The sequence below is a fragment of the Ornithorhynchus anatinus genome, chromosome 16 (genome assembly GCF_004115215.2).
Source record: "Ornithorhynchus anatinus isolate Pmale09 chromosome 16, mOrnAna1.pri.v4, whole genome shotgun sequence".
Lineage (NCBI taxonomy): Eukaryota > Metazoa > Chordata > Mammalia > Monotremata > Ornithorhynchidae > Ornithorhynchus > Ornithorhynchus anatinus.
This window is the reverse complement of record NC_041743.1, coordinates 26560053-26583765: the sequence shown is the minus strand read 5'-3', so window position 1 is coordinate 26583765 and position 23713 is coordinate 26560053. Positions and strand designations below refer to the sequence as shown.

Genomic DNA, 23713 nt, shown 5'->3' with positions numbered 1-23713 from the left:
TCTATTCCCTGTGCCATGCTGCTGTGTGAAAGTTTCCATGTTGAGAGCAGGCTCTGAATCACGTTTCTGAATTGTCTCTTTTATTGCAAAAAGTGAGCTCATTATTGACATGGTAAATGTGGGCTTTTGAGGTAATAGTCATCTAGGTAATAATGATGCCGTATTTATTAAACACTTACTATATGCCAAGTGCTGCAGTGAGTATCATGACATCAGATATCAGACATCAGATATGACACAGTCCCTGCCCCATACGAGGCTTACACTTGAAGGGAGGGAGAGAACAGGTATTTAATTCCCATTTTACAGATTCAGAAACTGAGGCTCAAAGAAGTTAAGTGTCTTGCCTAAGCTCACACAGCAGGCAATTATTTGTATCCAATTCCTCACCCTTGTCTCATTTTTCAATCCACGTGCTGCAGGAAGGGAGATCTGTTTTAAAAGACTGGGCTCCTTTAGAGATGGCCCTCCTTGGGCGGGAATACCTCAAAGACGCTTTAAAACCCGATTCCCAGGTTTGTGCTCCTTCCACTAGGCAACACTACTTCTCCACAGGCTGGGAAAAGGCTCGAGATAGGAAAAAAGATTTGCCGGTTATAATGGAATTCTCAGGTAACAAATCCTTCACCAGTGACATCTCAGCACACTGGGAAGAGATGATGTGAAATGGGAAGGCACAATTCCCTTTGGTTTCAGAGGGTGGGGTGGGTTTCGAGTACTAAGGTGATTAGAAGCAGGGTCTCTTACAAGTGAAGGAATCCTATTTCCATGGAACTGAAAAAAAGGAGGATTTATGCCACACTGGCTAAAGAGGCTGAGGTTGAGAGTTTCAATATGTGTCTCTAAGAATATGTTGAATACCATTTCCCTGCGAACTTTCCCAGAATGCAGAACAGTTTATAACTTATAAAATGAATTTGCCTTCCCAGACTAAGCCCTACTTTTCCTCATCTCCTACTCCCTTCTGCGTCACCCTGACTTGCTCCCTTTGCTCTTCCCTCCTCTTCCAACCCCACAGCACTTATGTAATTTTATTTATTTGTATTGATATCTGTTTATTTGTATTGATGTCTGTCTCCCCACCGCCCTTTCCGGACTGTGAACTCGTTGTGGGCAGGGATTTGTCACTCCTTATTGTTGCATTGTACTTTCCCAAGCGCTTAGTACATTGCTCTGCACACAGTATGAGCTTAATGAATACAATTGAATGAATGAATGACTGCAGGAGTAGTTTAGGCCATAGTGAAGGAGCATTATTCCACCCCCAGTGACTGGAAATGAAGAGTTCGTTTGTCATCCAGCTAATGAACCGGTGATTTTGACTCCAGAAAAAGGCCCCTGCCTGCTTTCTGTAACATGCTGAATTGTTTTGAGCAAATTTTTCTGTCCTTCAGTGAGGTAGCATCATCTAAAGCTTATTTGTATCCAATTCCTCACCCTTGTCTCATTTTTCAATCCATGTGCTGCAGGAAGGGGGATCTGTTTTAAAAGACTGGGCTGCTTTAGAGATGACCCTCCTTGGGGGGGAATACCTCAAAGACGCTTGAAAATTTTACCCTGTTCTCCAGAATATATAAACACCCGCTTCCTCCTTTACACTAATGAAAACCCAAACAGGTGCCAGGTAAGAATGAGTGTCATGAAAACCTTTGGATTTTGTCTGAGTGTCTAGTCAAGTGTTCGATTTTTTCAGATACCTATGTACATTCACCCACTCAACAATCGGTTGGTTTTTTTCCTATTCTTAGCACAGGATGAGGAAATTATTTATCCAGAAGGAAAAACTAGTTGGTTAAGTACAAGAAAGCAAAGTTTCCATAATGTGAGAAGAGAGACTCCTCAGTTATTGTTTTTAATTGGTTCCGTGACAGTAGAGTGTTCAGCGAAAGAGGGCTTAATAAAGCATAATTCCCCAGAGGAAATAATGTAATATGCATTAATGTGTTCCAAAGATACAAAAAAAAAGCATCGAAGCATATTAAATAACAGTGAACCAAAATACTGTAAATATGATTATATAATCAAATCACAGTGCATATTTGGACCAGTAATCAAACGTTCTGAAATACAGTTTTTTTGAAGGGTTTTGTATTTAATGTTCACAGTGTTCTCTTTCATACCTTGTCAGCAAAAGGAAATCTCGTGACAGACTATCTGTCCAGCTGTCACCCCTAACCCTCCAAATAAAAATAATGATAATAAGATAATGGTGACTCAGCAGGCAGTAATCGGATATGAGGTTCGGTAACGTTTATTGATCATCGGGTAGAAACCCCCATTTCAGGACTTCAGGCTATAGCTTCTCAGATTGTTGGGCCTTAAAAATGACACCAAATTCCTTCTCTCTACCACACTCCAGGACTTGATCCTTTCTCTGCCCTCTGTCACGTTCAGTATCCTAGCAGGACTCTCTTCCGTCGGAGAGAGGCTGAGGTATTTGTTAAGCTCTTACTGTGTGCTAAGCAGTATATTGAACTCTGAGGCGGATAGCATTCTGCCATATGTCCCATACAGATCTCACAATCTAAGTAGGAGGGAAAACACGTGTTGAATTTTCATCTTACCGATGAGGAAATGGAGGCACAGAGAACATAAGTGACTTGTCCAAAGTCACCCCGCAGGCAAGTGGCAGATCTGGGATTAGAACCCAAGTCGTCTGGACTTTTCTCCTGAGATCCTGGACCAGACTGGAGTTACTCGCGGCCTATCTGAAGCGGCTTCAGGAAATGGCCCGTCACCGGCTTCCTGATAGACCCCGTACTCCTGCTAGATAGACCTCACTTCTCACTGCTTTAAGCACTTTTTCCGGGACCCTAGTCAGTCAGCCAGTCAATCAGTTGTATTTATTGAGCACTTATCGTGGGCAGAGCACTGTCCTAAGTGCTTGGTAGAGTACAATACACAAATTCCCCGCCCACAGAGTGCTTACAGTCTAGAGGGGGACTAGGCTGCCCTTCTTCATCTGCCCAGTGGTGCTTCGCCAGTGAATAGACTGGGTGCACTGGGCTGGGTGTTGGGATTTTTAGCAGACAGATGTGGAATTTACTAGCATTCACCGGAGACTGTCCTGTTAGTGTTCTGCCATTCATTCCACCACACAGCAGCTGCTTGTGTTCCATACTGCCAGCTGTTCTTCACCAGCCATGAATGTAGTGAAACTCCTTTTGAGCCTAACACCCATTCTCTTCTGCCCACACTCTACCTCACTCATGGTTGGAGCAGGCTACACCTTGTTCTAGCACAGTGAAGATCTAGCATTGCTCTAATGCCGGAGAGCTAAATGCTATTGAAATGTGAACCGCATCTCTCTTCTCAAGTCATTTAAATCACTTCAAAGATTGAGGAAATGAAGAAGACTGAGATAAATGACAGAAGTGTGAAACCAGAGCACTATGGGGAGGTGAGAGAGAATTATAAGAAATGCAGGTATTTAAAACGCAATAGAACAAGCACTAAAGAGGTCTAGATGCAGAGCGCTGAGGGAGGGATCCTTGTGATTATTTTCAGAAAATCTTTCTATCTAGCCACAATAATGATATTCAACCCCTACGTGATGACTCATTCATTCATTCAATAGTATTTATTGAGCACTTACTGTGGGCAGAGCACTTTACTAAGTACTTGGGGGAGCATAATATACAAGATACACTACTTCTAGAATTTTTATGTCGCCATATTTTAATAATAATAATAATGTTGGTATTTGTTAAGCGCTTACTATGTGCGGAGCACTGTTCTAAGCGCTGGGGTAGACACAGGGGAGTCGGGTTGTCCCACCTGGGGCTCACAGTCTTAATCCCCATTTTACAGATGAGGTAACTGAGGCACAGAGAAGTGAAGTGACTTGCCCACAGTCACACAGCTGACAAGTGGCAGAGCTGGGATTTGAACTCATGACCTCTGACTCCAAAGCCTGTGCTTTTTCCACCGAGGCACGCTGCTCCACATTTAAGAAGGGACTAGTAGAGCTCGAAAAGAGCTCATTGTGGATAAGAAATATGTCTACCACCACTGTTATATTGAACTCCTCCTAATCATTAGTACAGTGTTCTGCACACAGTAGGTGCTTATTAAATACGCCTGATAGAAAGACAATCCAAAATAATAGCAGGGGGAAGAGGAACTTGTTCTCTAGGAGAGACTAGAAATATCGGGAGCCTTCAGAATAGAAACATAAGGGCTGAAAGATCAAATGTCTAAATTTATAAAATAGTCAAAGCCATTATTGTTCATCAAATCTGATGTTAGGATGAGGAAGAATCCATAGGCTCCTAAAATAAGTAAAAATAAAGGAAACACCTCTTCTTATAGCCTAACGTTAAGTGGAGGGAATTTATCTCATGAAGTTGTTGAGCAAGAAAATATGAATAGATTCATGAGGGTTTAGATGTGTCTGTGGATGAAAGTCTCGAAAAGAGTTTAGGGAGATTCACAAACAATGGGTCTGTGAAGAATAGATGGCAATACAGAGCACGGGCAGCGGCCTTAAGATGGATCGAATGGGGGCAGACTAGCAGAGAGGGCAGATCAATGATTTGTAACACAGCACAAGACGGTCTCCAACAGTGTGACAGAGCAGTGAACTAGCGAGTGACAACCAGAAAGATGGGCACAGCTAACAAGCCTCTTCCTGAGCAGAGGCTTTGAGAAGATCAGGTATTCACCAGACCAGCCTTGCAAGCAGAGGTACTGCAAGAGGCAAATTTATCTGCCCGGCAAGGAGCCAGTTTACTGGCTGTGGAATCAATTTTCAGTAGTGCGTTGTCCTCTTCATCCAAACCTTTGCTTTTAAAATTGAAGCTACTGATGGTGAGATTCTAACCATGTGCAAAGACAACAGTGTATGTTATGTACACAAAAACAGTTGTATATATTCCATATATAGATCATTCTGTGTGTATTATTCACAGGAAAGCTAGATATGTAGACTCTCCATCAGTAGCATCATCTTCATAAACAAAGTTTTTTTGATTTAATGCAGGAAATCAAAGCAACAGATCCACAAAGCATTCTTGCCTCAAATTTTAAAACCAACAGGAAAACCCATTTTATCATCCATGGATTCATAGACAAGGGAGAAGGCAACTGGCTGACTGACATGTGCCAGGTAAGAAAGCATATATACTGTACTTTAGTAATATGTATAGCAGGTAATAATAATAATGTTGGTATTTGTTAAGTGCTTACTATGTGCAGAGCACTGTTCTAAGGGCTGGGGTAGTTACAGGGTAATCAGGTGGTCCCACGTGAGGCTCACAATTAATCCCCATTTTACAGATGAGGGAACTGAGGCACAGAGAAGTGAAGTGACTTGCCCACACTCACACAGCTGCCAAGTGGCAGAGCCAGGATTCGAACCCATGACCTCTGACTCCCAAGCCCGGGCTCTTCCCACTCAGCCACGCTGCTTTAGAGCTGCTTCTGAATCCAAGGAAACAAACTCAAGTACTTGGTTCAGCGATATTTCCACTGCGGTCCATAAACGACTCTAAACTCGTCATGGGAAGGGAACTTGTCTGCTAATTCTGTTGTATGCATTCATTCATTCAAGTTTATTTATTGAGTGCTTACTGTGTGCAGAGCACTGTACTAAGCACTTGGGAGAGTACAACGCAACGATAAACAGATACATTCCCTTCCTAAAACGAGCTTACAGTCTGGGGGGGTGCTGGGGGGGTGCCAAGCACTTAGTACGGTTCTCTGTACATAGTAAGTGCTCAATAAATACCATTGATTGATTGATTGACTGGTGGTTTGTGAAGAATCCTAGATTTTCTAGTCCCTCCATTGCGGCTACCGACTCTCACCAAAATCCTTGTCCTGTTCCTCGTGCATGTGCAGCCTACCGAAAGCGGCTGGCATTATTTTTTATGATGGAGGTCCTGCTGGGTTGCCTAAGTTTCAGTGGACATTCTTAGAGGAGGGCCTGGGGAGAGGTGGGCAGTCTGCGAGTTAGAGGATGTGGATTCTAATCCTGACCTCACCACTTGCCCGTTGTGTGACGTTGGGCAAGTCACTTAACTTCTCTGGGCTTCAGTTCCCTCATCTGCAAAATGGGGATTCAGTTCCTGTTCTTCCTCCTCCTTAGACTGTGAACCCCACTTGCGATCGGATTATCTCGAGTCTACCCCTGTGCTGAGTGCAGTGCTTGGCACACAGTAAGCACTTAATAGATACCACGATCAAAATAGCATTTATTGGAGGGCTTGGGACAAGTGTGGGAGCTCATTAGTACCGAAGATGATGATAAATGATGAGGATGAGCATGATGATGTGGTGCTGTTTGGTAAAGCTTCTTTTAATTCTTTCTTATTACATGTTTCCACAAGAAAATAATCCAGGCGGAACAAACGAACTGCATCTGTGTTGACTGGAGAAGAGGATCACGAACTTTTTACTCGCAAGCAGTAAACAATATTCGCGTTGTCGGGGCTGAAGTATGGTATCTCATCAACTTCCTCTCGGTAAGAGGCACATCGTGCTCATACTAGGTATTGAGAACTCCCCAGATCCGAATTCCCTGAGATGAAAATTCTTCCTGAAATGTCTTGCCAGAAAGTACTGGAGTTGGATATTTATGGGGTGCTGAAAGTAGCCCAACTCCTTTGGGGTTTGTACTAACCGCAGCTCTGTAGCTCTTTTTAAATGCGGAGCAAATTAAAATGTTGCTTGTAATTGAACTGAGCAGCCACTGGTCAGCAGTATCAGCACACCGAAAGAGCAGTAAAAACGGAGTCGAGCATTTCCAAATGCTAATTTAAGGCTTCCAGAGGCCGTTACGTTATCCCACAAGTTTCCGGGACAAAGTAGATGCTCAGTAGATATCGACGATGCTGATGGTATGATGCTCAATCCGTCGATCATATTTATAATGAGCGTCTCGATGGAATCTCTGAAGCACTTTTATTAAGAACCCAGGTTCTTTGACTCCCAAGGCCCATGCTCTTTCCACCAGACCACTCTGCATCTTGGTGGAGCTGATCTGTGCGATTGTGATGATGATAATGGAGTCTACAAGGGTAAACAAGCCTCGGTCCACTCGTGAAGACTTCGGAAGGAAGAACCTGCGAGAAAGAAGAAGGGCTAGTGACTTGTGTAGGACCACATTCTCTTATCCCTGCATGTCATGCTCCCGGTGGGGAAGGGACCAGCATATTGTGAAGCGTACACGATAGTTTTCGCACACAACCCAATTTATACTAAAGCGACCTCATCACAGTGCCAGTGCTATGCTTTCTCAGCATAGAGACAGCAGTTTCCAGTCACCGTGATTGCCACAGTTGCCAAGAAGAGTAGAGATGTAATTGAGATTGCCTGCGACAAGATGGTACCGATTGAAATTTCCTGTGAGAAGTGGCAAGAACACACCTACAACCTGAGATTACTAATTGAACCCTCTTTAGGAGGAAGGAATTGTCTCCTTGGGGCCCAAGCCAAGAGCATCAAGCGTTGTTTTCTCTACCTAGACTCAGGAATGGTGGGGTCTGAGCAGTAGTCATTGGAATTTAGCTCTCATTCCATTCTTATTCCTCCTTTATTTAATGTATACTTCGGCGGCTGTTTTTGGCCACCAGGCCCCGTTTCGGAAAGCTCTTGTTAACTTTGTGTGATTTGTCCCAGGCCCCTAATCCGTGCCCACAATCCTAAAACTAGCTGCTGAAACCCAGATGAACGAGACCATGGATTAACGTATGGGTAATGAATGCCTGCAGGGGAATCAGTCTTTCAGTGATGATGATGATGTTGGTATTTGTTAAGCGCTTACTATGTGCCGAGCACTGTTCTAAGCGCTGGAGGAGATACAGCGTCCTCAGGTTGTCCCACGTGAGGCTCACAGTCTTCATCCCTATTTTACAGATGAGGGAACTGAGGCCCAGAGAAGGGAAGTGACTCGCCCACAGTCACCCAGCTGACGAGTGGCAGAGCCGGGATTCGAACCTGTGATCTCTGTCTCCCAAGCCCGGGCTCTTTCCACTGAGCCACGCTGCTTCTCTAGTGCTATATACTGAGTGCTTACTGTATACAGGGTACTGTCCTAAGTGTTTGGTAAAGTACATGGCTCAGTGGAAAGATCACGGGCTTAGGAGTCAGAGGTCGTGGGTTCTAATTCCGGTTCCACCACCTGTCAGCTGTGTGACTTTGGGCAAGTCACTTGACTTCTCGGTGCCTCAGTTACCTCATCTGTAAAAAAGGGATTAAGATTGTGAGCCTCAAGTGGGACAACCTGATTACCCTGTATCCACCCCAGCGCTTAGAACAGTGCTCGGCACGTAGTAAGCGCTTAACAAATACCAACATTGTTATTACAATACGACAGAGTGGGCTGTCATTTTCTCTACACACAAGGAGTTTACAGTCTAGAGAGGGTAGATACAGCCATGTGAGGAAATAAATAACACTCACTACTTTCTGGCCTGGTTTGGAGTGGCATATTGAGCAGAGCATTATTGGAGGGAGATAGAGTGCTTAGGGCCCCTTCACACCCCTCCCTCTCGTGACTTCAAATATTAATATTCATCCAATGAGAACATGTTGGGCTATAAAGAGCTGTCATTTTCCACCAGAAAGAACTGAGATATTCCCCTTCGAATGTCCACATCATTGGCCACAGTCTGGGAGCCCATGCAGCCGGGGAAGCTGGGAAGAGGACCACCGGCGAGATCGGAAGGATTACAGGCAAGTCAAAGTTGTGCGGGACAATTACCAGCGCACTTCCATCGGCCCTGGAGAGGGAGCTGAGGGAGATGAAGCCTCCCATCTGTTGATTGAATTCTGCTCCTAGAAAAGGAGCCAGTTGTTCAGAACGAGAATAGTTCTCAGAGAGGGGTGAACGGGGGTGAGGGAGATGGCTGAATTAGTCCCACGTTCTCTCCACATTGTAGCCATTACTCCTGATGAAAATGCAAGTGGTTCATACATACTGCGCTACCTCAATTCATGTGTAATCAGCACAGCACTAGATTGTTTCTCTCCCTGGTGTGTCCCTTGATTTGATCAGTAGTAATGCCATAAATTCTTTGTTTTCCATTATGTTAGGATGGGCAAAGCCTCTGACTTTGCCTAAAGGAGCATTCGAATCTCAGAAGCATTTTTACCTAACCAGTCCTGGTAGTTACAGTTTGCAAATTCACAGTTTTGTGACCCTCCTAGAGATGACATTTTTAAAATGGCACTTAATTAAGCACTTACTCTATAATAATAATAGTTTGGGTATTTGTTAAACGCTTACTATGTGCCAAGCACTGTTCTAAGCTCTGGGGTAGATACCAGATAATCAGGCAGGACACAGCCCATGTCCCACATGGGGCTCCAAGTTTTAGTCCCAGTTTTACAGATGAGGTAACTGAGGCACAGAGAAGTTAAAGGACTTGAGCAAGGACACATAGAAGATAAGCGGAGGAGCCGGGATCAGTATCCAGGTCTTTGTACACTTGCATCCTATAGACTTACCATTCCCTTGTAGCTCATTTGGCTCCTGAACCTTTGGGGGCCTGGACACATGGAAAGTTCCACGTCTTTGTTTTCCAGATGTTCGCCCGGAGCAAAATTCCCATTTACCCCTCTACCCACTCCTTTTTATCACCCCGTCCTATGCCATGGGCCTTCCCACCTTCATAAGTGATATATGATATTCCGTTCAGGGTTGGATCCAGCAGAACCCTGCTTCCAAGGAGCACCGGAAGACGTTCGTCTGGATCCAAGCGATGCCCTTTTTGTCGATGTGATTCACACAGATTCTGCCCCAATGATCCCCTGTAAGGGTAAGTATCAAGCCTAGTGCTATCATCTGCCTTAATTATATTTATGAAAGGAATGGGCCGAGTTTTGCTTACTGTTCTTCAAAATCTTTCAGGCTTTGGAATGAGCCAAACTGTGGGTCATCTCGATTTTTTCCCAAATGGAGGAAAGCAAATGCCGGGATGTAAGAAGAATATGCTTTCAACAATTATGGACATAAATGGAATCTGGGAAGGTAAATAAGCAAATGAAGAATCAATCCCTCTTGACTTTAAACTCCCCGTGGGCAGGGAACATGTTCCCAACTCGGTTGCATCGAACTCTCCCGATGCTTATTACAGTGCTCTGCACACAGCAACTCCTCAGTAAATATCGAATGATGGATTGACGTGGCATATCATCAAACTACGTGGCATTGGAAAGCTCCCTAGGAATTAAGAAGATAATGCCTTTGTTTTGGAGGATGTTGAATTGTCTTTCCCACCTTAATGCCATATTCTTGTTAAGGATAGCCGTCACTTCTCACTGGACCACTCTAGCATAGATTCTGTGGATCCATATTTGTCTATTGCTTGTGATTATTAAGGGAGGCTCATCATTCCCCAAAAGGGAGAAGAGGGAAATGCCTTGGGTCCCTGGCATTGGAGATGTTCCTCAGACAAGGGAAACTAGGGTTCAGAGGGACATAGAGGACCTCAGGGACCTGGGACCAGTTCTGAATCAGGAGATGGAGAGCAGAGGTGGATCAGCAGGGGTCTAAAATAACCACTGAGCTGGTCCAGATGTCATATTATTTGGTTTTCTACCATCTAATGGGCACTAAGCATGCCTTCTGCAGGCAGAGGTATTATTTTTCTTAGTTTGGTGGCCCACGGGGGTGAAAAGGAGAGGGAAGGGGATGTACAGAGCAGTAGTGTGGCCTAGTGGAAAGAACCCAGGCCTGGAAGTTAATGGACATGGGTTCTAATCCCGGCTCCACTAGGTGACTGTTGTGCGACTTTGGGCTGGTCACTTAACTTCTCTGAATCTCAGTGACCTCATTTGTAAAATGGGGATTAAAACTGTGATCCCCACGTGGGCCAGGGATTGTGTCCGAGCTGATTACTTGATTACCTCGTATCTACCCCAGGGGTTAGAACAGTGCTTGGCACACAGTAAGAGCTTAAAAATACCACAATTGCTAATTTCCACAAACGGGGATGTGGGTCAAATTGAATTTTTATGTTTTGATGGCTTTTGTAAATGCCTTTCAAGGCTACATCAGCTAACACATTCATCTCGAAGAGACTGCTAGGCCTTCTTCCACTGTAAGTGGTGTCCAACTAACCAAACACAAACGCGTGATTTTGCTGATGAGCTACCAGACCAATGAGGACCCAGTTGCCACTCTTCTTCACTTGCTGGGTGGCTCGCGCACGTCTGCCCTGGTGTTGATTATTTCACCGCCACGATGGGCTGCAGTGGGCCGCTAGTCTAGGCTTGATGGTGGACCCGGGCCAAGGACTGACGTGATATTCGACCCCCACAAACAAACAAGCACACCATCCCTTCCTATCCCGCCTCAGCTGTCGCTTGCTCACCACAACAGAAGGTCCCCGGGTTCTAATCCCAGCTCCTCTACTTGTCTGCTGTGTGACTTCGAGCAATCACTTAACTTCGCTGTGCCTCAGTTCCCTTATCTGTAAAATGGGGATTGAGACAGTGAGCCCCATGTGGGACAGTGAGTGTGTCCAACCCAATTAACCTGTAATAATAATAATAATATTGGTATTTGTTAAGCGCTTACTATGTGCAGAGCACTGTTATAAGCGCTGGGGTAGATACAGGGTAATCAGGTTGTCCCCCGTAGGGCTCACAGTCAATCCCCATTTTACGGATGAGGTAACTGAGGCACAGCAAAGTGAAGTGACTTGCCCAAAGTCACAGCTGACAAGTGACAGAGCTGGGATTTGAACCCATGACCTCTGACTCCCAAGCCCATGCTCTTTCCACTGAGCCACGCTCCTTCTCCGTATCCACCCCCCTGGGCTTAGTATAGTGCCTGGCACATAGTAAGTGCTTATCAAATATCATTAATAATAATTAATGATAATAAAAATACCCCCCACCCCCAGACTCCGGAGAATGCTTGCTTGGCACTGCTCGTGCTAGACATTTATTTTTTTGACCTGCAAGTCTCAGCCATATTATGTTTTGAGTTTGCAGCTCTTCATTTCATGAGGTTCGGCTGTCCCTTTACTGGACTACGATCATATGCATCTTCTACTGAGATGTCCTCATTAGTTAGTAATTTAACAACAGTTGAGGGGAAATCTCCATTACTGAGGCAGAATCCACAAAGTCCAATGGGGATTTTTAATTTGTTGGCAATGCGTACAAGAAATATAACACATGGAGCAGCAGCTTGGCCTAGTGGAAAGAGTACAGACATGAGCCTCAGATGATCTGGGTTCAAATCCCGGCTGCTCCCGTTGCCGGCTGTGTGATCTTGGGTGAGTCATTTCACTTCTCTGGGCCTCACTTTCCTCATCTTTAGAATGGGGATTTAAATACTCGTTAACCATCCCTCTTTGTCTCTGAACCCTATGTGGGACAGGGAGTGTATCCAACCAGGCTATCTTACATCTACCCCAGTGCTTAGTGTAGTATTTGCCACACAGTAAATACTATAGAATTTAACTGATAGCATAATTATTATTAGATTGTAAACTCCTGGTGAGCAGGTAATGTGTCTATCACTTTGGTGAATTGTGCTCTCCCAAGAATTTAGTGCCGTATTTTGCACAGACTAAGCATTTAATAACTAGAATTGATTGATAGGAATATTCATCTTATAGATGTCTGGATCTCATCTTTAATCCAGTTACTAGTCATTTTTCTTGGAGGCTTCAGAAACTGCCTTAAGGAATCCTATTCATTGCAACTCAGACCACATTTATTGCCAGGAATGAATAGAGCTATTCTCCAATTTCATTTCTCTTTGCCCTATTAATAATTTGTTAGGTTGTTAATTATTTTGCAAAATGTTAATTATTAATTTGCAGCCTATAAAAAATATAACCCACATACCAATATATAACCAAAGGCATAGGTTTGATGCAATTCCATTTTATTGAGTTTACTCCTATTTTGGGGGCAGGAGTAGTGCTTTAGAACGACGTTAATTTACTTATTAATAGCTAAATCCTGTGGTGCTGGATTTGAATATGTTTGAAAGTGTCTGGATGTGTCAATTGAAATCTTAACTCAATTTTGAGGATTTTCAGTTTTCTGATCTGACTGAGGTTTAATTTGGTTCTCTAATAGAAAAAAAAAAATCATTGGATAGTAAGGATTTTCCTGACAAGGTTGGATACTGGATCTTTTAAATTAGGACTTACTTCTGGTTGAATAATAATAATAATGATAATGTTGGTATTTATTAAGTGCTTACTATGTGCAGAGCACTGTTCTTAGCGCTGGGGTAGATACAGGGTAATCAGGTTGTCCCACGTGAGGCTCACAGTTAATTCCCATTTTACAGATGAGGTAACTGAGGCACAGAGAAGTTAAGTGACTTGCCCAAAGTCACACAGCTAAGTGGCAGAGTTGGGATTAGAACCCATGACCTCTGATTTCCAAACCCATGCCTCTTTCCACTAAGCCACGCTGCATGAATTCAGAATTTGTTGCTTTACTCACTAAATAGTTCCCTCTGATTATTCATTTCTTTCCCTCCCCTTTCCTTTATGTCACCCTGCTTGCATTTCTTGGGGACAGGGAAAGGGAATTCATGCTTTTTTTTTTCCTTTTTGTTTTTCAAATAACTGACCTGATCTGGAGTACTTTTGTCTTTCCATTTGCTTCGAAGTCTTCAATATTCATCCATCACCATCTTTTCTTGGACACTCTCACAGCTTTCCCTATTTACATCCCCCAGGTTTTTTTTTTTAATTGGGTCAATTCAACCATTTCAGTCTTCAGTTAAAAATGTCTAATTTAAAATTAATTTATTCCATTATTATATCTCTAAAAGCATTTTCCAGAAACTGTTCTATTTTAATATCTTGGCCTAAAACAGAGGACATTGTGTTTCATCTCTACATTTACTGAATTTCCTTGATGAGGTCGGTCTTCTCATTGATTCCACTGTCAGACTGGCCTTTGTATCTACTGGTGCTCGCGTGGTCCATTTTGATCTCAAATTTGAGCACAATATTCTGAAAAACACAATTCTACCATGCGGTCATTTGCAAAAATGGATTTATTCGTATTTGTCTGGCTGAAAGTCCATTGTTACCAGCACCTCTCCTTTGAGGATTTATACTGTCACTAATCACGAGTAGCTCTCAGGGTAGAGATTTAATGCCAGCTATTTTTAGTCAGTGCTAAGAACTGGGTAGTTTCTGATCTTTCAGGGAGTTGCACATTGATGAAAAAATGACTTCTCTCCATTCTTTTCCTACTGACATCCAAGCACATTAGAACATTCCATGTAGTCGAGGACAAAACAACTTCCTAGAGTAATAGATCTGGGCTTCAACTCCAAATGTTCCAATTCATTTGACCTCATTATTAGGTAACTCAGTGAAACAGAAAACAACGTGCAGCACATTCGAAAAAAGAAACTGGGGTGATGCTAATAGTTCCAATTCACCAGAAATAACAGAGAATAAATAATAGAAATGACATGGGCTTAATTAGGTAAGCAATTTTGACTGGGTAAGAATATTAACACCAAAGCGTGTTTCTATTGTGTGAAGCTACGTGTCACCCGGGCTGGGCAGAGGGAGACGATTAGATCCACGTTTTCTTTGTTACTGCGCTGCTGGGCAACAATTTTGTGTGAAATGAAACAATTAAGTTTGAAACAGGTTCTATTGTGTAGTAATGAGGGCAACTTGGTGAGCGCTAAATGTACTAAATTGGTCATTATGGCACAAAAGGGTGGACCAGAAAGGGATGGTGGAGTTTAGAACTTTTAATTTCCCCTGTTACAAAGAGCAGATAGTGCTAGAACAGAGAGATCAGGATAGACCACTGGTCTGAGCCACTTTATGTTCTTAAGTGCTTTTTTTTTTTCCCATTCTCAGGGTGTTAAAATATACAAGTCTCTCTAGAAATGCTCATAGGGATTTCCTACTTTATTTCTACTGAACAAATATGCCAAATTCTTTAAAATGATAAGACCATGTATGACTGCAAATGTTCAATAAATTAGAAAATTATAAGTTAACTAAATGGAAGAAAGTGAATTAAAAAGAAAACCGGGCAAAAGGCAATTTAGTGACTCGGGGAACCTCGGGTTCAAAAGATACTGTTTTATGTTCTTAAATACAAAATCCATTTCTCCTTCTACATTCATGAGAAATGCAGAAGATGTTAATGGAGTCACAGAGGGTCAGAAAGCCAGCCCAGTTGCTTCAGTGCTGTTCAAAGCCAGTTTATCCAAATAAGCATCACAGATTTCCATTGCAGGTGTACCTTCTACAATCTTCCCATTGCTTTTGATAGACTGATTGTAAATTAAGTAAATGAATTTAAAAAGACACATGTAACAGTCAATCATTACAAAGCATTCAAAGATGATCACACCAAATTGTGAAATTCTTTGAGGGACCAAAATCTGAGTAGTCCTATTCCGTCTTAGCCTGATCTGAATGTTGGCTGGAGAAAATGAAAACCAACTCTTACTGATATTTTTTTCAAATGTATTTTTGCAGGAACACAAGCCTTTGTAGCCTGTAATCACTTAAGAAGCTATAAGTATTATGCCGAGAGCATAATCAACCCTGAAGGTTTTCTTGGCTACCCCTGTGATTCTTATGATGATTTTGAGAAGGTGAGTTAATCCCATATTTTAGGGAAATCGGTGCCATCTTCTCAAAAGGGCTCTCATCCCCTTGCCCCCTCCTACCTCTCCTCCCTTCTCCCTTTATACTGCCCAACCCGCATGCTCCGCTCCTCTGCCGCTCACCTCACCGTCCCCCGTTCACGCCTATCCCGCCGTCGACCCCTGGCCCACGTCCTCCCGCTGGCCTGGCATGCCCTCCCTCCTCACCTCCGCCAAACTGTCTTCCCCTCTTCAAAGCCCTATTGAGAGCTCACCTCCTCCAAGAGGCCTTCCCAGACTGAGCCCCTTCTTCCCTCTCCTCTCACTCCCCTCCCCCCACCCTCTGCTCTTTCCCCTTCCCCTCTCCTCAGCACTGTGCTCATTTGTATATATTATTTATTACCCTATTTATTTTGTTAAGGATGTGTACATCCCCTTGATTCTATTTATCTTGATGATGTCTAGTTTTTGTTTTGTTTTGCTTTGCTGTCTGTCTCCCCCATTTAGACCGTGAGCCCGTCGGTGGGCAGCGATTGTCTCTAACTGTTCCGAATTGTACATCCCAAGCGCTTAGTACGGTGCTCTGCACATAGTAAGCGCTCAATAAATACTATTGAATGAATGAATATTTACAGCCTGTGCTTAATAGACCGTACTGTATAAAGAATAGAGAGACCCCCAAATTAATCCTGCCCTTCGTTAAAGCAGCATGGCATAGTAGATAAGGCATGGGCCTGGGAGTCAGAAGGTCAAAGATTCTAATTCTGAATCCATCCCTTGTCTGCTGTGTTACTTTGGGCAAGAAACTTCACTCTCTTTGCCTCAGTTACCTCATCTGTAAAATGGGGATTGAGATCATGAGCCCCATATGGCACAGGGACTGTGTCCAATCTGATTTACTTACATCCACCCCAGGGTTTAGTACAGTGCCTGGCATATGGGAAGTGCTTAAGAAACACCGTAATTATTACTATTGTTTTATGTGTGTCTAATTTTTAAAGCAAACTTCCTGAAGGGTGAAAACAATGTTTAAAATTCAGTTCTCTTTCCCTTTCCAAGCCTATTCTGATTTTTTAACTCATTCCATGCTGAGATTGGTTGAAGTATTTTGCCCTTCCTTGGGGAAACAGGTAACATTACGCCAGATTTTTTTAAATTTAATGGCATTTGTTAAGCACTTACTATTCATTCAATCATTTATTGAGGGCTTACTGTGTGCAGGGCACTGTACTAGGCACTCGTGCCAGGCACTGTACTGAGAGCTGGAATAGACCCAAGACCATTAGACACAGTCCATATCCCACACAGGTCTCACAGTCTTACCCATTCCTTATTCCAAAGGCTGGGCCCAAGAAATAAATAAATTGTGTTTCTCTTCTTCAGAACAAATGTTTCCCTTGCCCACCTGAAGGATGCCCACAAATGGGTCACTTTGCTGATCGGTTCAAGGGGAATATAAGTGAAGTGGGACAGACCTTCTATTTGAACACCGGAGATGCCAAGAACTTTGCCCGTAAGTTTCTGTTTCTCTCCCCTCATTCTTTAAATCAGCCGCACCAGCGGTTTCAGAAATATTCCCTATCCATAAAAACTTTTTATTGGGCTACTGCCTTCCTTGAAAGTAGAAAGGCAGTAAAGTACATAAAAGCAGCTTCTGATATGGTATCTGTTATGAACAAGTACGAGTTCTGGGCAATATACTATGTGCAAACAGAGATCATCATTCCTTTTAGAATTCATGCATACACATGGTATTCATTCATTCATTCAATCGTATTTATTGAGCGCTTACTATGTGCAGAGCACTGTACTAAGAGCTTGGAAAGTACAATTCAGCAACAGAGACAATCCCTGCCCACAATGGGCTCACAGTTCAGTAGTAGTAGTAATAATATTTACTATTTAATAAGCATACATTGTGTACAGAACACTGTACTAAGCATTAGAGAGGGAATAAAAATGGGAATCAGACACTGACCCTGACCTTCGAGCGCCTCACAATCTTTGAATAAAGGTCCGGGAGAGGACTGGGAGACAGACAAGTCGGGAACGGTGAAGCAATATTGTGGCTGGAGAACGAAATTTCAGGCTCAAACAGTCGATGCTACTGACTGAACGCTTATTGGGTACGGAGCGCTGGACTAAGCACAGTCTGTCTTATCCCCAGTTTATGAGGAAGAAGCTGAGACAAAGGGGTTTAAGTGACTCGCTCTAGGTCACAGAGCTGGCCAAGCAGAGCTGGGATTAGAACCCGAGTCCTCTGACTCCCAGGCCCGTGCTCTTTTCGCTGGGCCATTCTGCTTCCATGATCTCTTAAGCAGGAGGGAGAAGAGGTATTGAATCCCCATTTTACAGGTGAGGAAACTGAGGCCCAGAGAAGTTAAGTGACTATCTAAGGCCACACAGCAGGTACAGGGAACAGCTGGGATTAGAACCCAGGTTCTCTGACCCAGGCCCGGGCTCTTTCCACTAGGGCATGCTATTTCTCACTAGGGCCTATGTCTCTCATTTTGTATTAAAATGTCTGAAATGCATGGAATTTTTTTTTATATCTTCAAAAACTTTTGTTCCCAACCCATGCATTAATCTTGACTGTTAGCTCCTAAGTAATGTATTCTTGTTGCCTCTTAAGTGAAACTCAATGCACCAAATTTATATTGATTATGTTGAAATGATAGATCTTATCATTTATTTCTTCAGTAGTTCATTTATTGAGCTGCTATTGTGCACAGAGCATGGTATTATGTGCTTGGGAGAGTTCAAGAGACAGACAGGCTGCCCCTGTAGTAATAGTTATAGATTATAATTATAATATAGATTTTAATTATAATCTACTGGGAGAGATAGGCAAGTATTGATTAAATATGAAATGAAGGAGCAGGAGGTAAAATATCCACAGAATGAAAATGTAGGAAGTAAGAACACTTACATATATATATGATTTTTAATTGTGTTAGTAAACTAAATTTCACTTTCAAGTAAGAAAAACAATTGAAATGCAATTTGTTTCTTCCCAAATTGTTCTTTTATTTCATTCTATAGTTTCAGCCTGGCCTCTCACTGTATTGACAGACATAGACAGGAGTAGGTCCATGTTGCCATAATTACAGCCTAGATGATTGTTTTCATGAAACTGACATGCAATTTCCCAGAACATTTGCCGTGTTTCACCTTTTGGAAATCCTGGGAAACCAGGAACCTTGAGACTGAGACCAATTTCTGATGAAAGGCTTCCTCTAGTTTGACAGCTTAGGCAAGGGAAAATATCAGTCATGTTCCGGCGTTTTCACACGTACAATGTAAGCAAGTCCTGAAGCAACAAGCATCGTTTGATTATTTTTTCTTAAACCTGATACAGTGTCTAATCCAGTGAATTCTCCTCTGGGCAGGTTGGAGGTATAGGGTGTCAGTTACACTGAATGGAACTAAAGATGTAAAGGGATGTATAAAAATGGCAATTTATGGAGAAAGCGGAAACTCAAGACAACATGATATCTACGGGTAAGTTTACTATTACAATGAAATATCCGTTTTTTCAGGTATCTATTTTTATTGTGTTATTCCATTTTAATTCTCGTGTTATTAGCATTTGGTATGTTTGTGATCAGATATTATTTAAATGTGGACAGATAGACTTTTAGATTGGTATTTATGGAGTGCCTACTGTGTGCAGAGCACTGTACTAAGCACTTGGGATGGTATAGTTCACTGGAGTTGGTAAACATAATCGCTCCCCACAGGAGCTTGTAGACTAGAGTGGGGGAAAGCTATGGGAGAGACTGATTTAGAATGTTTATGCTTTAATTATGATTTTGAATGTCTACGCTTTCCATTTTCAATTTTCAAAAAGTTCTACTTTAAAAGCAGCTCATTAGGCTCATTGCAATCTTACTGAATGACTCCCTCTCCCCCATTTCCTAGGTTTATAATTGGTTATCATTCCTTATTCATTCAGTTGTATTTTTTGAGGACTTGCTGTGTGCAGAGCACTGTACTAAGCACTTGGGAGAGTACAATATAACAAACGTATTCCTTGCCCACATAACACCAGCTCTAGAGAGAGAAGAAAGCTGTCCTGAGTGGCCTTTTCTTCCTGAACCAGGTCATCATTCATTCAATAGTATTTATTGAGCGCTTACTATGTGCGGAGCACTGTACTAAGCGCTTGGAATGTATAATTCAGCAACAGATAGAGATGATCCATGCCCACTGACGGGCTTACAGTCTAATCGGGGGGCTCTAGACTGTAAGCTTGTTGTGAGCAGGGAATGCGTCTGTTTTTGTATTGTACTCTCCCAAGTTCTTAGCACAGTGCTCTGCACACAGTAAGCACTCAATAAATACGATTGACTGACTACTCAGTTTAATGCCTTCCTAACTTGCTGCCCGGAAATAAAGACTCACTCAACTCCCTGCAGCAGAAGGGCGCATTCCAAATTTGGCCATCTCTGCAGACCACTCGCATTTTGGTTTTTAACCACATTTAGTGTGTTTGTTGATTACTCGAGACTGTTGAAGAAAACAAAATGTTACAGGTTTTCTTGCCTTTCCATGTTCAGCTTACTACAGGAGCGAAGAGAAATGGGGCATTTTTGATGGTCTTAGCCATTAATCGATGGACATGTTGTTTATGTATTTCAGGGGATCCCTCAAGCGAGGGGCCAATTTTACCAAAGAGATTGATGTGGAGCGTAACGTTGGACAAGTACAGAAGGTTAAATTTCTGTGGTTCAACAATGTAATCGATTTCTTTCGGCCCCAGCTGGGAGCTACCACAGTCACGCTGCAAACTGCTGATGGCGAAATTCAGTATGTTTTTGTTTTTTCATGGCATTTGATAAGCAGTAACTATGTGCCAGGCACTGTACTAAGAACTGGGGTAGAGACAAGCTAATCAGGTTGGACACAGTCCCTGTCCCACATGGGGCTCACAACCTTAATTCCCATTTTACAGATAACTGAGGCACAGAGAAGTTAAGTGACTTGTCCACAGTCAAGCAGCAGACGCGTGCTAGAGGAGGGATTGGAACCCAGGTCCTTCTGACTCCCAGACCTGTCATCTATCCACTAGGTCTTGCTGCTTCGCATGGCCATGTGACCCTGCTCTGTATTTAATAACCTCATATTTCACAAAGATCAAATTCATTTCAAGGGAAGTGACTGGTGGAAGAAATAATGTCTCAACTTGGGTGTTAGAGATAATAATGTTGCTGTTTGTAAAGCGCTTACTATGTGCAGAGCACTGTTCTGAGCGCTGGGGTAGATACAGGGCAATCAGGTTGCCCCACGTGAGGCTCACAGTTAATCCCCATTTGACAGATGAGGTAACTGAGGCACAGAGAAGTGAAGTGACTTGCCCGCGGTCACACAGCTGACCAGTGGCAGAGCCAGGATACGAACCCATGACCTCTGACTCCCAAGCCCGGGCTCTTTCCACTGAGCCACGCTGCTTCTGTAAGGCAAGCTCACGTTCTGCAAATACTAGGGACCTTACTATCATTATGTTTAAGTGGTTTCACTGAAGATTTCAAGTTGAACACGAACTGATGAGGAATTACATGGAAAGGGAATCCATGCACCTGTCTAAATTTTTGTATCTGGTTATTGAGAAGTAATGGAAAGAGCAGAGGGCTGGGAGTCAGAGGACCTGTGTTCTAATCCTACCTCTATCACTTGTCTGCTGGGTGATCTTGGGAAGTCATTTCTGTGTGTCTATTACCTCACCTGTAAAATGGAGGTTAATATTGGGAGCCTCATGTGTCCAACCTATCTTGTATCTACCCCAGTACTTAGAACAGTGTTTGACACATAGTAAGCACTTAATAAGTACCCCAATTATTCTTCTTGTACAGTAATTAAAGTGTCAAATGGCATTAGAATGAATAACAGGAGGCACTGAGAGAGTAGAGCAATACCCAAGATGCTGTCTGTGTTTCTCCCCTTCCCTTATTTGGGAAGAGGGTCTAACTAAATCAGTCAATCAGTGGTATTTATTGAGCATGTAGAGTGTGCAGAGCACTGTACTAAGCACTTGGGAGAGTAAAATTATAACTGAATGTTCAGGCAAGGGAGCCCGTCTACTGAAAGAGCTTGGGCTTCGGAGTCAGAGGTCATGGGTTCGACTCCCGGCTCTGCCACTTGTCAGCTATGTGACTGTGGGCAAGTCACTTCACTTCTCTGTGCCTCCGTTACCTCATCTGTAAAATGGGGATTAACTGGGAGCCTCACGTGGGACCATCCGATTACCCTGTATCTACCCCGGCACTTAGAACAGTGCTCTGCACATAGCAAGCGCTTAACAAATAACATTATTATGATGATGCCAATTATTAATTTAGCCATCACACACGCCCCAAAGTCGAAATCATTTAGGCTGCGTTCTCTCAGGGAAGCACTTTCACCCATCGACCAAACAGTGGGAGACAGAGTAGAAGGCTGAGGCCAGCCTGCCTCGCCCGCTCATAATAAGTTCTAAGTCGAGAAGCAACACCAGTAGGTCGGAAGAAGACTGTGCTGTAACCCCTGCGATATTGTTTACGGACTAGATTAACGATGCTGATGTTTGCAAATGGATAGGTCAGTTTCAGCTTCCTTCCAAAGTAAGTGAATGTGGTTTGTTGCTTGCCGAGGGCTTTCTAAATATTTATCATGAAACTGACTTCCGTCCATTAAAGTTCTGGCATGCACCCAAAAGACCCATTAATGGTTTGGGCCCAGTTTTCCTTTCTACAAAACTGTAATCTGTAACCAATAAATCCCACCCTACTAGGAGAAATTGACCCTTCCTGACAGGAGAGGAAAGAAAAGAATACAGAATAAGAATTGGAAACATTTGGTTCTGTAGGCGAAGAATGGATCTTGTTTCTCAGCCCCATATAAAAATGTTGGTATTTGTTAAGCGCTTACTATGTGCAGAGCACTGTTATAAGCGCCGGGGTAGATACGGGGTAATCAGGTTTTCCCCACATGAGGCTCACAGTCTTGATCCCCATTTTACAGATGAGGTAACTGAGGCCCAGAGAAGTGAAGTGACTTGCTCACAGTCACACAGCCGATAAGTGGCAGATCCGGTATTCGAACCCATGACCTAGCCCGTGCCCTTTCCACTGAGCCACGCTGCTTCATATGTAACCTGTGAGATTCTTCCGCGACCGTGGAAACTTGAATATTCTTTCTACCGGAACGTGAACCTCCAAGTGGAAGGCTTCAGTTATAAATGGCTTGCCCGCATTTGGCTGTTTTGCGGGGGCCTTGGTGTTATCCCCAGGAGCTCCTGAGCTTTGATGCTCTAACACAAAAGCCAAAAAAGTGCCAGTACCTTAATTCTCTTGACCTGATATCTGGGAAGAGGCCAGTATCCAGATGGGATATCTAATCCTGGGCCATTTTCACCAACTTCAGTTTTGCCAGCTAGAGAAGCAGCGTGTTTTAGGGGATAGAGCATGGGCCTGGGCGGCAGAAGGTCCTGGGTTCTAATGCTGGCTCCACCACATGTCTGCTGTATGACCTTGGGCAAGTCACTTCACTTCTCAGCATTATCTGTAAAATGGGGATTAGGAGTGTGAGCCCCATGTGAGACGGGGACTGAATCCGACCTGATTAACTAGTATCTTCCCCAGTGCTTAGCCCATAATAAGTGCTTAACAAGTACTGTAATAATAATAATAATAATTATTGTTATTTCCTGATCTTTCCAACTTGGTATCAGCCAGCCCTGGGGCTCTACTAGCGATAGGGAGGGAGATAAGAAAGAAGCTATTCCAAATCTCAGGGAACCATCTGTAGGATCCGAGTTGTGATCTTGAAGCCATCCCAAACATTCATCCATACTGTACTGCCTAGTGTTTTGGTTCAGGAATTGATTTTCCCTAGTTACATGGCCAGTTCTCTTCCATTAAATTGGCTTCTTTAAGACAGTATTGCTAGCAAGTCAACACTACTGCGAAGTCAGATTTGGGACGAACCAGATCAGATACCTAAATTCGATTTCTCCTTCCTTCCTCAGGCAGTTCTGCAGCAATTGCACGGTGAGGAAGAACGTCCTACAGACTCTCTATCCTTGTTAAACGTGTGCCACCTGTGGATAAGTATTTATAAAATTGGATATTATCACAACTCATGCCAGTGGTGTTTAATTTTCCATCATTTTCAGTGTCACACTTT

General features: G+C 43.2%; 1 protein-coding gene across 1 annotated transcript; it reads left to right on the top strand.

The window, feature by feature from the left end:
- The first annotated feature begins 461 nt into the window (after positions 1–461).
- On the top strand, positions 462–23656 carry LOC100079831 (pancreatic lipase-related protein 2-like). The gene is made up of 12 exons (XM_039914364.1): positions 462–612; positions 1470–1624; positions 4982–5107; positions 6330–6464; positions 8565–8676; positions 9642–9761; positions 9854–9973; positions 15441–15559; positions 16934–17063; positions 18940–19051; positions 20192–20359; positions 23556–23656. The coding sequence occupies exons 1-12, from the start codon at positions 462–464 to the stop codon at positions 23614–23616; spliced, it is 1509 nt and encodes a 502-aa protein (XP_039770298.1). The 3' UTR covers positions 23617–23656.
- Positions 23657–23713: the final 57 nt, after the last annotated feature.